This window comes from Canis lupus, chromosome 14 (assembly GCF_011100685.1).
Source record: "Canis lupus familiaris isolate Mischka breed German Shepherd chromosome 14, alternate assembly UU_Cfam_GSD_1.0, whole genome shotgun sequence".
Lineage (NCBI taxonomy): Eukaryota > Metazoa > Chordata > Mammalia > Carnivora > Canidae > Canis > Canis lupus.
In genome coordinates this window covers 46,123,510-46,140,130 of record NC_049235.1, presented here as the reverse complement: position 1 = coordinate 46,140,130, position 16,621 = coordinate 46,123,510, and the positions used below count along the sequence as shown (strand labels likewise).

The 16,621-nt window shown below is 41.6% G+C and overlaps 1 protein-coding gene across 2 annotated transcripts in view; it reads right to left on the bottom strand.

The window, feature by feature from the left end:
* Window positions 1-16,621, bottom strand: part of BMPER (BMP binding endothelial regulator) — a 244,690-nt gene that overhangs the window by 110,711 nt on the left and 117,358 nt on the right. For both annotated transcript variants that reach the window (XM_038557315.1, XM_038557314.1), the window contains exons 7-8: window positions 6,539-6,638; window positions 1,244-1,353 (exon numbers count right to left, since the gene is read on the bottom strand). In XM_038557315.1, the coding sequence (XP_038413243.1) occupies window positions 1,244-1,353; window positions 6,539-6,638 (210 nt within the window). The remainder of the gene's footprint in view (window positions 1-1,243; window positions 1,354-6,538; window positions 6,639-16,621) is intronic.

The following is a 16,621-nucleotide window of genomic DNA, read 5'->3' as shown; positions in this document are numbered from 1 at the left end:
GACAACCTCTTGAAGGAACAATATTAATTACACTTTTTTGAGCACTGGGACGTACTGCCCAATCATCTCTCAAAGAAACAATGAGACCCAAAACACTGCAAGCATAATGGATTCTCAGTCTGGCTTTCCTGTAATTCAGAGAATTGGGAATGTGATGTGTTCCATCAAAGGTTCAGTATCCTCAAGAGGAAGCTATAACCTGTGAAATTCCTGGAGAGGAAGAAAAGTCCTGAGGATAGAGGCCAAGGCAAACAGAAGAAGTGGCTATATGTTTAGCATAGGATAATACAAACCACAAAGGAGAGGAAGGAGCCTCAGGAAAGTATTCTCAGGCTTAGGAAACACTCAGTGTTCAGTGCCAGGGAACAGACAGTTCAGCCCCTACTCAGCCACCTCCCTGAAGTAGTCCATGCTACTTAACAAAGCATGCCTCAAGTAATCAGGAACTTCTGAACCCTAATCCTAGCTACTGACTCATCGCTGACATGGAGCAAAACTCCTCTCTTTCCCTCTCTAGCTATTAAAAACAAAACTACAACCATCACCACCAAAATGTATTATTCTAAATTCATGTCACACAGATGTTTGGGGTCTCTCATTAATAAAGGATCCTAAAATCTCCCATTAAGATGATTCTCTTCTTGGTTTTAAAAATAAATCACTGCATAAGCACAGTCAATGAATGTGTGATGTGTAGCCCTTTAAGATTCTGGAGCGTGGACCTCTTTCTTTACCCGTCATTAGACTTCTGTTTGCCTTTTGGGAAAAGCAAGCAATACCTCAAGTAAGAAAGGGTACAATGAACAATATATAAATACTCTCTTCCCAAACCATCAGGTTTATCCTTGTGATGAACTGTAAATCCATGCCTTTCTTTCCTCTGGAAGGTGATTAAAGTCATTTTTATTGAGAGGTGTGTCAGAGAATTCACCTCGGATAGTTAGAGCCAGAGAACACTGCCACATGTATGTATCCGATTTTAGAAAGTGCCTCAGCTAGCCTCTCAGACTTTAGTTCTCACCTCTGGGAGCTAACTTGTAGGTCCCAGGAAGGTAACAGTGAATTGTCATTTGGGTCCTTTGTTCGAACTTCCTTGCGACCTTGAGTATGATTTCAACTAGTAAAATGGTGTTGATAACGCTTCCTTCTGGTAAATAACACATTATTATGTTTGGCTATGATGCTAACAATAAAACCCCAAGTGCAATCACTGTTGGACCACAGGCCCGCAGAACCACATTACCTGGCAGGTGCATGCAGTGCAGTTATCATAGAGAAATGAAGATCCATTGTCATAAACATCACTGCGGAAGAGGCAGCTTCCAAATGGGAGGTCAAACACTTTCCTCTGACCTAGAGGGAAGCAATTGCATGGTGTAAGCCAGACAGAAGCCAGGAATTCCCATTTTGTCATCAACAATTATATCACAGGGATGTTGAACATTCTCACAAAGACCAGGTAAATCTGGTGCACAAAAATAGTCCTGGGCCATATATTCCCAGGGGATCCCCTGGAGTCACTAATTTAGAGAGTTTTTGTTAGGAAGAATTTGATTCCACACTGAATCTGGTAAGTTCAATAAATCTATAATATCATCATAGTGAACCAAGATGACCAGGTCCATATTGACTGTCCACATGGAGCTCATAGTCTACTGGCAGGACAAACCTACAAAAAATTATTTCAACACAACAATATGGTAAGTTCTGGAAAGAAGCCAATATGGGTACTGTGGAGACAGGGAGACTTCCTGGAGGATGTAATGCCTGAGCTGCATTTTAAAGAACAAAAATAACTAACTAACTAACTAACTAACTAACTAACTAACTAACTAACTAACTAAAATTATCCAGAAAGAAGGTATTGGCAGGGAAGAGGCAAAAGCAAGAAGTTCCCAAGAAGAACTAGAATGAGAAAAAGAAGAACCAATGCATCTCAGTTGGAGAAATAATAAGGATAAGTCCTTGGTATAATGGATGGCACTAACCTAAAATGTGCGTAAAGGCAGACTCCAACCCACATGCCAAGTACCCAAGCTTTCAAAGGCATCGCACCTCTGTAGAACTAGCTTGGTTTTCCCTTACGTGAAGATTTGATTGGTGACCAAAAGAGCCATAAAAGCAATCCCAAATAAAGAGTACAATCCAATTTCCTCCTTTCTTTCAGTATGTTAACTTCTACTCTCTGGACACATAAAAACATCCCTCACATGTTACTTGAATCAGGGACTGAGTTAAGAAATCAAAGATTCATAGTCATTCATTAGATTTACATCTACACACTTTCTTCTTATAAAAAGATTAAAAGCATTATCTATTTATCAGGAGGCCCAGTGAAATGCTGAAAACACCTATAGGCAACATACTAAATGCTGCTCTCAGAATTGTTGGAATTACCATTCATAGGAGTCAAGAAAAATTCCATCTTTCTGCTAGAGTCAACTTCAAGGCTAGGATAAAATATACATGCAGAATTAAATAATTAGTTTGGTTCTTACTGCCAGAAGTAAACTTGCCTCAAAAGATGACAGTGAGCTATAATCTGGGTCCCACATATAGACCCCCTGATGACCTTGAGTATTTCTCTAGGCCTCACTTAGTTCACCTGCAAAATGGTATCAAGAATGCCTCCTTGCAATAACACATGACCCTCTCTACCTACAATATGGATACTGGAGTATACAACAGAAAATCCTTCCATGGTTGAACAAAATTTAGCTAAATAACTGTATTTTTGCACCTAGCGAGTATTAATAATCCAGCTAAGACAGGTATTCTTATGTGCTCACCAGGTCCCGAGTTTCTTGAAACTTGTGAGAACTTATAAACTAAATTAGAGGATTACCTGCAAAATATAAAATTCAACCCTTCTCTAGATTTTCCCCTAGGTTCTGAAGCATCAGAAAGCTGTGTGCAGGCCACCCACCCCATTAGAGTCACTTATGTCACATCATACCTTGGTTTTAGGATATTCTAGTATAAGCAATATCCCTAAGCATATCTTTTTTTTTCCTTTTTTTGTATTTACTATAAAAATGATGGTCATGTCATTTTTCACTGCTGTAAACACTGCCCCCTATATTAATGTATCAGAGATATATTTCTATCCTTTAAGAATTAAAAATAGCTCTGTTTCAATTAAGCAATTTTTACAAATGTGATAACCTGGCTTGGCTTTTTCCTCTTTTATTTTTTTTTAAGATTTTATTTTATTATTTATTCATAGACACAGAGAGAGAGAGAGGTAGAGACACAGGCAGAGGGAGAGGGAGAAGCAGGCTCCATGCAGGGAGCCTGACGCGGGACTCGATCCCGGGCCTCCAAGATCACACCCCAGGCTGCAGGCGGCACCAAACCGCGGTGCCACCGGGGCTGCCCTTTTTCCTCTTTTAACTACATGTACTCCATGTATTTTATAAGTGGCCTGAAATCCTTTTTGACAAAAGGCAGGATATAAATATATAAATAAAATCAAGCTTCTTTCTCTGCCAACCAAAATACATCTTCTTTATGGCTGAGCTTCACATTACCTCCTCAGATGCCCTTTTACCTCTTAGAATAAGCAGCCCACTCATGGGTTCCCACAGCTTGTAGCTTTTACTACATTTATAGTACTCAGTACTGTGGCATGGATGAATAAAAGAATGAATGAATAGGTGAACAAATAGATGGAGGCACTGGTGGATTGATTGATGCATCAGTAGATCACTGAACAAAAAGACTCTTCAACAAGTTTACCCCCTGAACAAATGCAATTACCTAGACTATTACTCAATAAAATATAATTTTTACCTAAAAGTACTGATGTAAAGCTTTTATCACAGAGCCTGGCATTCATTAAACACCCCTAATAAGTGGTAGATGATGAGTATTATCATTATTATCAGTAATATAATTCCAACATGATCTCAGGCTGTGTCACTTTGAAAGGTGCATTGGGTGCTCAGTGTAAACAAACCTCTGATGGGTCTCTGCCTTGAAAATGAGAAAGAGAGGAAAAGAATGTTACAGTACAAAAAGCAGAGGTATGTCATGTAAATGAATTCTGGTCAAAGGAATATTTAACAGCAAATGGGTGTCCAACCAGCCAAAAGCCTAATTAGTCTAAGATTTCAGGATCTAGAAAGTATCCTAATGTTTCCTTTTTTTCCTTTCTGGCTTTTATTGTGTGGGTATGTTTCTTTTTACCCCAGAGGAACACAAAATCTTACCTTAATCTCAAAGTCCCCAAATAAGATAAAACCTTCAAAAGAGTGGTGCAGAGACTCCATATACAGCCTAATTTAATCCATTTCCACATTATTTTACTGGGGTGTAGGTCAATCAAAAAAGGTCTCATTTGGGAGAATTATGATTTTCAAGTTTCCTAAGACTTGCTATTCCTTTTATAGTCTGTCTTATGACCACAAATGGACAAAAAAAAAAAAAATCTGCATTTAATACAACACCCATTGCTCATATGAGAAGCTTCTGAGCTGACTCAGCACATCCACGGTACAGGCTTCAAAGCATTAATCAAGCCTACTTATCTTCAATGTCAGGCCACAGTTGCCACCTCCTCTGTGATGACTTTCCTGTTTAGATGGAATGCTGTGTGCACCATGACCAAAAACGTGATGATTTCAACCACAATGAGCCAGCTAACTCTATGCCAGGGCTACAAGCACACACTGGCAACCCAGGAAGCACACATCTCAGTGGAAATGTCTTTAATTAGGCATGTCTAAACAGGTCTCCTTTGTTCTTTTAATTATTTCCTAGTTACTTAAAAAGTATTATGTGCATGTGTATGTGTGTGTGCATGCAGAAGGAAGGCAAACATTATGAGATGAAGAGTTAGCAGAAGAATCCCTCAAAAAGAGAAAACTGCCTTCGTTTAAAAAGATACCTTTATTTGACAGCTTGCCTGGAGAAAGACAGACTTCAGGCTATGGCTGTGATGGGCTGGGAATGAAAACATCCATCAACAGAAAGTTCTGGAATTGAGAAGAGCAAACTATGAAAAAAAGGAGAGAGGATTCAGAAAAGGGTGTGGACAGTAACTGAGAGGAGATTGGAGGCCAAATGAAAGAGAAAAACAGTGACTAGAAACAAAAGAGTTAAGACCTTTTAAGAACAAAGGGAGCTTAAGTTTCCACTTCATGATGTTTGCTGTCCTTCACTGTAAAGTAATCACCCTCATTGACTACAAATCTTCAGTAAAATCTACTACACAAGCCTTGAATCAATAGCACCACAGAATGTGAAAGGATTGAAGAGGCAGTGTCCCTGGAAGTACAAAATATGCTAGAGAAGGAGGAGGAGAAAGAGAAGAAAGAGGAGGGGAGGGAGGAGGAGGAAGGGGAAGGAAAAGAAACAGAGGCAGAGAAGGAGAGGCAGGAGTGGGATGGAGGAGGAGAAGGAAGGGAATAAGGAAAGAAACAGCAGAAGCAGAAACACAAAGCCAGTGGTGACTAGGAGAGTAGGAAATGTGTTAGCCTCCTCAAAGATCCCTGGAGATCTGAGTGGTGTTGCCAGGGGAGTCTAGTGGAAGATGTTCTATTGTATTCATATGCTGGGTCAAGCTACTTTTATTTGAGTCTGAGTCTGAACATCAACTAACTCATGAGCTTGAAGATCACATGTAAGAAGCTGACATATGTATTATGAACAAGAGCCAAAGGATCTCTCGCCCTAGAGACTCCATCACAGGCTGTCTCTTTTCTGCTGGCAATGTGTGTGCCTCTCTCCACATCACCAGGGAGGCTGAGAAGCAGAGCTTAAGTCATGGGCTTAGGAATCACATGTAGTCATGTTCAGGTATCAACTCTATAACTCCCTAGCTCTGCCACCTACTAAGAATCTACTCCTCTCTCCCTCAATAACTCTAATTGTAGCACCTATATTACATGTCAGGATGATATATCTAGCACCTATACAGACCCATTTCTTGAGAAAATGTAATGAGAAAAAGCATATAAAGTGCTTCGCATGGTGCCTAGGATATAGTAAATGCTCAACAAGAAATGGTTAATCCTCCTTTTTTGTTGGTTAGTTTTCTTTTTTTTGTTGTTGGTTTTTTGTTTTTTGTTTTTTGTTTTTTGTTTTTTGTTTTTTGTTTTTTTTTTGGTTATTTTTCATTGCTTCTTTCCAAACCTCTCGCTGTTGGTGTCACCCTCTTGCATGCTTTTGCCTGTAAAAGTAACACTAGTCTATATCCTCTGTGTGTTAACTTCACATGCCTTTAAAAGACTTCTCATTTCTACTAATCCCCATATGTCCCCTGAAAGACAGTTTCTTCAGCACTATTCTCTCCATCAGGAGCTATTAGCCCAGGCTGTCTGGTGAACCAGGTTTACGAATACAAGGGGAGATAAGAGAGAAGAAATCCCTGTAGAGACCAGAAAAGAGAGAAATTCCTATAATTAGAAGAAGCAGTTATTTCTAATGAGCCATGAGCTAGGATAACCTGAGAACCCCAATAACATGAATGAAGACTCTCTGCAGAAAGCCCCAAGAATAAATTACATTGCTCTTTGACCTGAAAACAGTCACTCACCCAAACATTTGGGGCAGCACTGTCCTGGGGGAATGTGGCTAAGGTGCTGAGGACAGGAGAGAATGGGACAGACTTCTCTCACGCACTGTGTCCTGCCTCCCTGAAGAAAAGAGAGAGAGAAAAAAAGCACGTTTAGAAAAAGTAAGTGCACACATATTGTATAATCAAGATGTCTGGAACAGACCAAGGGCCTTCCCTGGTATTAGGTCCCTGGGGTGACTGCTCACATCTGTGTAATTTCTCCCAACTATCCGTTTCTCTTCCCCGTAGATCACATGAACTACACTCTCAACAAGACGGTCCCTGAAGAGAGTCTTACAGTATCACCCCTCCCCACTCAACACCGCCTTGATTTGTCTTCTTCTGTCTCAAGACCAGCCAACCATCTCAGTTTGCCTGAAATTAGAGGCTTTTGGTACTAAAACCAGGAAAGACTGGGGCAAACCAGAACAAGTTGGCATCGCTTTCCAACCCCTAAGCAAGCAAAGGAGCCCTTCGGGTTTTACTGAGACTTTTCAGTAAAGTCCTCTTTCAGACCCCCATCCTTCTGTAGGTTCTGCAGACATCTTCCTCCAAGAATACTTCCCTTCCTGCCACTGCTTAAAAGTGTTGCTAGCATGACTCAAGGAGGTTCGGATTTAAGGAAGCAGCCAGTCTGCTGAAAATGGATATGCTGAAAGCCAATATTCAAAGGAACCATTTCACCGAATTCACTCAGCTAACCAAAGCTGCTTCTATCATAAGAAGAAGGCAAATGATGATTAATATTGGAAGGCATAGCAGAGGCTCAGCAGCCTATGGGAGAAGTTCTAGAACCTATGAATTTTTCCTTGCCCCTCATGCCTCGCCCTTTCTGACACCCATTCCTTCCTTCTTTACCCCAGCATGCTCCCCGCCTTTCTCTGCCCGTCAGCATCTCCCCCCTCTCTACGACTCAAAGATGCAGCATGCCTACTACCCCTCCTCGACGTCTCACAAGAGGCATCTGTTTTTTCCAGCCTCAGCAACTTATAATTGAATCTTCAGAAAGCTGGGGCAGGAGAAAAAAAAAAAAAAAAGTACTTTCCAGTCAAATTTATATTCAACACCTTTGGAAGGCTCATGTGAAAACTATCCTGCGCAAAATGAATTGCTATCGAATTTATGAATAATTAATTTTATTATTATTATTATTATTGTTATTATTTTAGAAAATCAGTAGATTTGGTAAACAGATTACTAGGCATACGGAATTTCAGTGGGTTGGCTTCTCTGGGATTTGAGCTAGAAAGCACACTAGTAGACCCTCAGGTACCTGGTGTCTGAAACCGGTAATTTATATCTCAAGAGGCCTCAGGAAATGAGGAACTCACGCCTCAAAGAAGGGAAAGATTCCCCGCGGCCTTTCCTCACACCTTCTCCAGCACTTTCTGCAATAACACCAGACGTCAGCCGTCTGGGTCATATTCGTGCCCATCCCTACGCACTGCTGCCGCCCACTGTTCCTGCTCTCCCTTCCTGTTCCTGCCAGTTTTGTTATTATAATTTATTTTTTGGTACGACTGGGTGAAAAGGGTAGGGCACGTTATGTCTTTTTAAATATTTATTATTTTTAAGCCACTTTAATGTTGGATACATCCCCAAACCAATAGAGAATATGCAAAAATACCACAAAAAGCTCTTCTGTTGTTTTTACATTATTTCCAGATCAGCAAGAACCACTAAAAATCTCCTAAGAATCCCTGGCTGTTTTCTGGGAGGTTCCTCACACCACTCTGCGTAATCCTGAAGGCCGGCTTTTCCCCAGACTTCACAGGCACAGAACCCAAGTCTAGGTCAGACTCCGAGGTCTGCCCCAGCTTATGCACAAACCACAAAAGTTAAATCTACATGGAGGACATGATGCTTCCCTTAACTTTTAATTTCGTAACAAAATTCTTCTGTAAGCAACTTCCTAAAATCTTGAAGCTTCAGGCCACACGAGGCTGTGTGCGTGTTGGCTGCCATAGGTGTGCAGAGAACACACTCTTTGCATCGATATTCTCTGTTCTTGTTGGAGCAGCATCTATTTTGCAAACATATTTTAAAATTAATTTTTTTTAAATATTACATAATTGCATAGGAGTTAAACTCGTCCAATGCTTCAGAAAGCTGGCAAAAGAGTATGTGGGCTCCAGCAGTTTTCCTTACACTAAGGTCAAAGAGCGGATTTTGCATACATAATACAACTGCAGTTTGTCTTTCCCAAGAGCCCAGTAAAGTAACTTGAACTCCAATCTGGGTTTGCTGGTTTAGTCAAGTTTTATTTTGTTTGGGTTGCAGGATTGTGGCACAGCCCAAGTCCCGAGGCTGCATTCCTATTAATACCTCCAAAGAAAAGAGCCAGCCCTTTTCGGCTCACAACCTGCTTCTACGATTTCAACTCAGCAGGGAATCTGGTTAAACTATGAGATGTGGCTATGCTGTAAACTAGGAAAGTTACAATAGCAGAAGGGAACATTTCTGTTTCTAAAAATGTACTGATTCCTACTGTAACTGCACTAACTCGGGCTCTATCAGATAATCCCAATCTTTCTAATTGGCTCCCCTGCCTCAGCTCTCTTGCACTAACCCACCCTGGACAGTTCAATATGCCCAGGACTCCTTTCCAACACCCATCCATCATTTCGTTATTTGATCAAATATTTGTTTAAGGCCTACATATGCTGACGACACGGCAGTGAATACAACATACAGAAATCACTCCCTTTATGGAGCTTACATTACCATTGAGCATGTCCCCATGGTAAAATGGAGGATGACTTACCACTGCATTTGGGATAAAATTCAGGCTAAATGTCAATTCTAGAAGCAATTATGTGCCCACTAAAATGTGTTTCTTTTTCTCCTGACATAGACCACTACTATATTTCTCAGACTCACTTGCCGTTAGGCCTTACATCTAAGGTTCTGATCAAGAGGAGGTAAGATGGAAATAAATAACACGCTTCTAGGCTTGACCCATAAAAATCTCTCATCTCAATGCTCCACACTCTCACCTTCTGTCTCTACTACATGGATAGCCACCTGAATGGAAAGGATCAACAACTTTGTACAAAATGGAAAGAGCCTGCTTCCCTGAGTCACCATGTGGAAGTCTATCCACTAAACACTTGCAGTGAACTATTAAGTGAGCAAGACATAAATTTCATTGCATTAAAATACTCAGACACATTAGACCTTTATTACCACAGTTAGTCTACTTTGGCAAGACCCCCATAATCTTCACTCCCATGTCCTTCCCTCACAATATCAACATGGAGAGGCATGTCCAGTGTATCTTCCTTATTATCTCCAGGCACATCTGCAGCCTGCCATCTTCTTTATACATACCTCTTTCCCTCTCTTCCCCTATCACTGACCCCTATAAAAATCCTGCTTTGTTTGGGATCTATTTTGAGCCTCTTTTCACCTAAAAAGCCTTCTAGATCCCTTCATTTCCCAGTGACCCCCCCCCCATCTTTTCATATATTTTTCTTTTTTTCATATTTAGTCTTATATTTTTGACATACACAAAGAAGTTTAACCCTGTAAGATGATACTGGTTTTGCCTCCAAGCTAGACTTTGGTGACTGCAGGGACCAGCCTTTGAGCCTAATATCCTTCAGGAGAGTGACACTCAAGGAAATATCTCAGTAAAAAATTCTTGAATGAAAGGAAGAGCCACCACACATGATGAGCTCTAGAATATCAAACCACTGAACTACAGGATGCTGATGAGATGGTATAGTTACAGGGCTGTCTGCATCTGCTTACCTTGAATCTCCTTGGGTTTTGTACATTTTAGGTGCTAACTAGGTGTTTCTTGGTGGTGATATATCAAAAGTAACACTCAACTTCACCTTATAAGCTGGCAGGATTCCTAGGACCCCCATGTGTTCTGTAAAATGTTTGAAAATTTCTATATAGTTACAATACACAAGGATTAATGACTACAGTCTCATGTGGTCAACAAGGAAAGGAACTTCCATAGTACTGATGAGTTATGATTTCCACCATTTTTCCTTAGTTTGTTCTTTAGAGGTGGTCATTTGTTCTGACTGCATATCCAAGTGTTTCTCTGAAAGTAGCTTCTTTTTTAAAAAGACATGAAACTTGTCCCAAGTCTATTCTCTGCCCCCTTATTTTTGTTATAGTTGATTCAATCAAAAATGAAATTGCTTTGTGTCAAAGTTTACCCTAGAGCAGCAGTCTTTCTGCATAATAAAAATCTATCTTCTTGAGTATAGTAATGAGTACAAGATGATAAAACCACAGCCATGTGCATACAGGATTCTTCCCCCACCCCTGAGAACCACTGAGAATTGAGGGCTGGAAACCATACTATAACATGTGACATAGCACTCATCCCTTGACCAGGATGCTGAGCTGGCTCCCCAACAGGAGGCTGGAAGCAGAGCAGTACATTTCTAAACAATTAGAACCAATCAGTACACTCAGCCATATTCTAAAAGGATTTCTTTCCCCAATGTTCAATTGTTTGAAGACAATGGAGCTCTCCATTGATTCTAGATGAAGGCAAGAACAGGGGAGAGAAAACCCAGAAGGGCTAGTGTAAGGGAGAAATAAATCTTGAATGCAAAGAGTTTATTATGTGTGACTCATAATTCTTATAACATAATACGATTATAATTCTTATATCATAACCAGTGGTGCAAAGCTGATTTGTGAATAGAGTAACCACTTTAAACTGCAAATTGGGCCAAACATTTACTTCACAAGAGGAAAAGGATGTCCTTAGCCAGGTTTCTCTTTGACCTGCAAATTTATTTTGGTCAAGTTTCAGAGCATAACAATTACTACCAGGGGTAAAGTCTTGGTGCCTGGCCTTCCTTGTTCTTGGCCAGTGCAGAACAGAAAATCAAAGCAAAGATGGCCAGCAGGTGAGCTATCAGACTGTGGGAGCAGTGGAGTAGACTAGAGAAGAGAGGACACCTCAAATTTAGTGGGTAATGAGCCCACTTAGAGAAAGCTATTTATAGACATGCATGGACACATATGGACTCATACGTGTACACATGTACACACACAATATTGACATACATGTATATACCTCTGTGGTATAATAATATAATGTATGTGTTTGTGAGAGTTACCCACTAGGCCAGGGTTTTTCAAATTTGGCATTATTAACATTTTGAGTCAGAGAAGTCTCTGTTTTAGGAGGCCATCTTGTACGTCACAAAATGTTTAACAACATCCTTGGCCTCTATGCACTAGATGCCAGCATCACCCTTTGGCCCCTGGTTATAACAAACAGAAATGTCTCCAGACATTACCTAACGTCCCTGGAGGACAAAATTGTTACCAGTTAAAAAACACTGTACTAAACCAATGTTTTCTCAAGCCACAGCCCAGGAACCTGCATTTTCAATAACTTTCCCAAATGAATTGGATGCTACAGTCAAAGGCACTACATTTGGCAAAATGCCTCACTAAGATGAGCTTCCAGCAAGCAGGTTTGGAGGCTTATTTATCTTGTTCGTTCTTCCAGCAGCTAGTACGTGTCACAGCCTATAACACGTGCTCAAGATATGCATTCTGAATGATGGAGCACATTGCCCAGATTGGGGAGTTCTCCCTGAGACACGAGCCAGGCCCTATTTCACCTTGCCAGTGGCTGGAGGCCCTTTTTCCTTGTGAAGGCTTGTGAAGGAGGAGAGCAGAAGGAGCAGAGCGGAGATGGAGTTTGTGATGGACGTGGATGGGGCGGGATGCACCAAGGGGTCTGTGCTGAGACCAGGGCAGGCTTTATCATCACAATCTGTGAAGACTCTGGAAACTTTCTACCCCAAGAATCTGAACATGATGCTACCCACGGGCTTATGTTTCCAAGTAATAAAATGCAACTCAACTTTGATTCTTTACACACAGAGTCAGGAACATTTTGCTGAACAGTCAGCAAAGATTGAGCAAAATACCTACCCTGTCCCATAAAAACCTTGAGCCACCACCCCCACCCCGCCCATCCCAGAAGTGCCTCCCTGGACTGACAAGAACAAAACTCTTTTGTCCTTCACACCTATTCAAGGAACCAAGACCCAATGCTCTGTCCTGAGAATTAAGCCTAAAACAAATTCCTTTTATGTTTCCCATCAATTAATGTCTCTAAGCCCGATTGTATTGTTGTCCATCATATTGTTTTGGTTTCCCTATTGCTGCTATAATAAATTACCACACAGATTCAGTGCCTTAAAACAATACACATTTACTATCTTACAGTTCTGAAAGTCCGAAGTCTGAAGTCAGTCTCGCTGGGCTAAAATCAAAGTGTCAGCAGGGCTGGGTTCTCTCTGGAGACTCTAAGATAGAATCTGTTTCCTCGCCTCTTCCAGCTTCCAGAAGCTGCCAGCCTTCCTTGGCTCTAGGCCTCCTTTCTTCACAGTCAAAAGTATCAACACAGCATCTTCAAAATCTCTCTCTGACTCTGAGCCTCCCACCCTGTTTATAAGGCGTCTCATAACAGGGCCCATCCAGATAATCCAGGATCACCTCATATCAAAATCCTTTATTTAACCACATCTGCAAAGTCCCTTTTGCCATGTAAGGCAACAGCCACAGGTTTGAGGGATTAGAACATGGATCTCTTGGGGGTCCAGGGATCCATTATTCTGCCTACCCGTAATTATTATTAAAGAAATGACATTGAATTTCACTGTGCACTCCAAGATGTAATATTTCAGGCCTCGGGTGACTACAAATCATGAAAATAACCCATTCTCTCAGCCTCGCCCTCATTGAAAAAAGCTAGTTTTTCCCATTTTTTTAATCAGAAAGAAAGAGAGCGATAAATATCTTGATTTAAATCCTGATTCTAGGGATCCCTGCGTGGTGCAGTGGTTTAGCGCCTGCCTTTGGCCCAGGGCGCGATCCTGGAGACCCGGGATCGAATCCCACGTCGGGCTCCCGGTGCATGGAGCCTGCTTCTCCCTCTGCCTGTGTCTCTGCCTCTCTCTCTCTCTCTCTCTGTGTGTGACTATCATAAATAAATAAAAATTTTTTTAAAAAATCCTGATTCTATGGTTGCTGAACTGAACCACCCAGATAATCCGAATTTCACATCTTATGCACTCTCTCTTTTATTATCATAGGCAATTCATAAGCATTAACTGACATTGTCAGGAGCCACGTTTGAGGTGTTCATAAGGTAGGAAAGCTGTTCGGTTGGCCAGTAGGCCCCTTCAGGGTCAGCATGCTGGCCGTGCTGGTGAGCACTACTCCCCTAAACTCAAGCTCCCACCAAGCAGGATGATTTGGCTAGTCCCCCTCTGGCCTGTGCTGGCGAGCCCTTTAGGGACTTCCATGTCCTCCAATGGCCAGACAGACAACTCCTAAAGGGTTTTACTGAGTCCGTCATATTCAAAGACACTTACAGAAGAACGCCTGCCCTGGCATCCTCACAAGGTTTGCACGGCTCTGCAGTGAGGCCTCGGCCCACTGGCAGCCTATTGGACCAAGTTCCAGAAGCTGCAACCAGTGAGCAGTCCCGGCCCGGCCATGAAGACAGTGCTGGGCTTCAAGGGCAATGAGTCAGAGCCAGAGGTCATAATAATTTGGTAAAATAAATATCGGACTCTTAAATAAACAGGTGATGTAAATACGTTTACTCTTCCTTCACTAATACCATATTGAGTTTGCCTACGCCTCATATTTAAAGGCAAAATTTGTCTATATTCCTCTTGGAGTCCTTGCTTGTAGCTCTGTCTCTGTGACTCAGCTGAACGGCAACTTGTTGTTTCTGTTTTTGTTTTTCCATGTTTTTGCTTCAGAAAAGAAAATTTCAAAGTTCTCTCTCCTCCCCGAACCCCACTTGGCACGCAGGCTAACACACCAATTGCTGATAAGGCTGGAATACCGTCTGAGGCAAATTCCAAGTGGTTCTGGGTTTCCACAAATATTTCACTGCATTCTTTGTCTATTTTAGAAGCAGGAAGATAAGACCACCCTATGGGACCACTCTCAGACGAGATCTCTGGACAAATGCCCTGGGAACCAAGGGGTGGGGAAAGCCCTGCAAATCAGAATAGATTCGCCAGCCCTGGTTTGTTTGGTGTCTGCGAGCAGGTGCTGAGGGATGGCTGGAAACATAAGTGATCTCCCCGAGGAATGTGATAAGCCTTTCCAGGGCTCACTAAGCTGAGAGGTAGGGGCTTCCTGATAAGGCCTTGAGAATCTGGGCCAGCTATGCCACTGAACATGGGTGTCCCCCCACATCCCCACCCTGCCAAACAATCAATAAATAAGCAAAGAAATCCACAAGAGAACAGACTCTGAATAGCTCAGATTCCCACAGACCTCCCAGACCACCCCAGTAGGACGCTTCTCAACTGCCACCACCACCACCACCACCACCACCCCCCACCAAAAAAAAAAGCAAAAGAAAGAAAATGAGCCCTTTTCCTTCTCTTGCCTTTTTTTTTTTTTTTTTAATCAAAGTTCAACCTTTCATCATCATGTAAGTAGTCAAAGCTGTTACAAGCCTACTGCTGACACATCAAACGCTTTATCTACAGTCTGGCCCACTTCCAGGGAGATGAAAAGAACAATCATTCAGAACTCACACCTCCCATGAGTTATGAGCCATTCCTGAAAGGAAGGAAATAACACCATCATGGAGGAGAAAGGGCATTTTTCATATTGCTCAGACTGTCGCCACCGCAGCAAAGCTGGAGATGCACTAAGGAAGAGACCCCATAAGGGCCTCTGATGGGGGCAAGGCTCTACAAATACTGACCCCCAAAGACAGAAGCCAAAGCATCACTAATGAACTGTTTTTCTTAAACCTTTCAGTTGACTTTTAAGTTTGGCTACCAAAAATAATTTATGTACTCTACCTGCTTTATGCATTGTTTGGTTTTGTTTTCACAGTGTTTCATTTGCATTTATCACTTGGCCCAAACTAGGCTAAGAGTTCACTGAGGGCAGAAGTAATGTGAATATTTCCCTTATCTCCCATAAAGACTTCAGTCCTCCTAGCCCACAGTGAGGCCAAAGTCATACCAGAAGTGCTTGGTTTTCACTAATAAACACCTACTTGCTGGGTTGTCAGCCAGAGCTGAAAGTAAGTCAAATATGTTTGTGTTCCAGTGTGGTTTCCTGAGGCAAAAAATTATCTGCTGTCTTCAATGAGTTAGTCCTAAGTAATGTGTATCCGGATCCCCACAATGTATTGACAAAATTATACTTATACGTCTTTGGAATATCTCTTAAATGTAGTATGCTTAAACATACTACTGAAAAATAAGATTACATTTTCACTTCATTTTAATTTCTGAATAGCAATTGACTAGTCACAGCATCTTGGCTTCTGTTTGCCCACTCCACAAACATTTGAGTTTCTACATGCTAGACACAGTGGTCTTTAAATGAAAAATTTGGATTTCAAAATCTTTATTCAATATACGTTACTCTTGCACAGTTTTCTATTTTGTATCAAGTGACAATTTCCTAAAATTCTAACAAAATCTAAAATGTTGTAAGTAAAATATGAAGAAGTCCTATAAACACCCTGACCTCGATCAAGGGACACTGTCCAGGGAGACTAGAGTTTGCTGGCACTATTCATTCACATTAGTGGTGCCCCTGGGTATTGGTCTTGTCAACCAATTCAAAGTTTGTGTTCTGAGACAAACGGGCTGCAACCCAATCTCGGCAAGCCCTTGGGATGATCATAATCTAGGCCAAAGATGATCAAAGGAAAAGAAGTGTAAAGGCTGTTGGAAACAGCTGTGGAAGGCGTGGGGGGAGGGTCCCAGTTTGAGCCAAAGCTAGCATTCTGACATGCCTGGGCAAGTCCTGTGAAAGGGAGAGATTCACCTGCTTAGCTTCTCATGAGAAAAAAAATCCATCCTAAGGGAAGAAGAGATGCAGCACAACACAACCACCAGGTCCTGGGCCTAATTATGGCAGGCATTCTTGCAAATATAACTTGGAATCTGTTAAGCTCAAGTCATCCCAAGTCCAGGATCATGGATGCCCATCTTGGTGGGGAGAAAGATGCAAAAAGTAAAGCCTAAAAGAACCATATCATTGAAACGTCTATGACATACTCAAGTACAGTCCCCA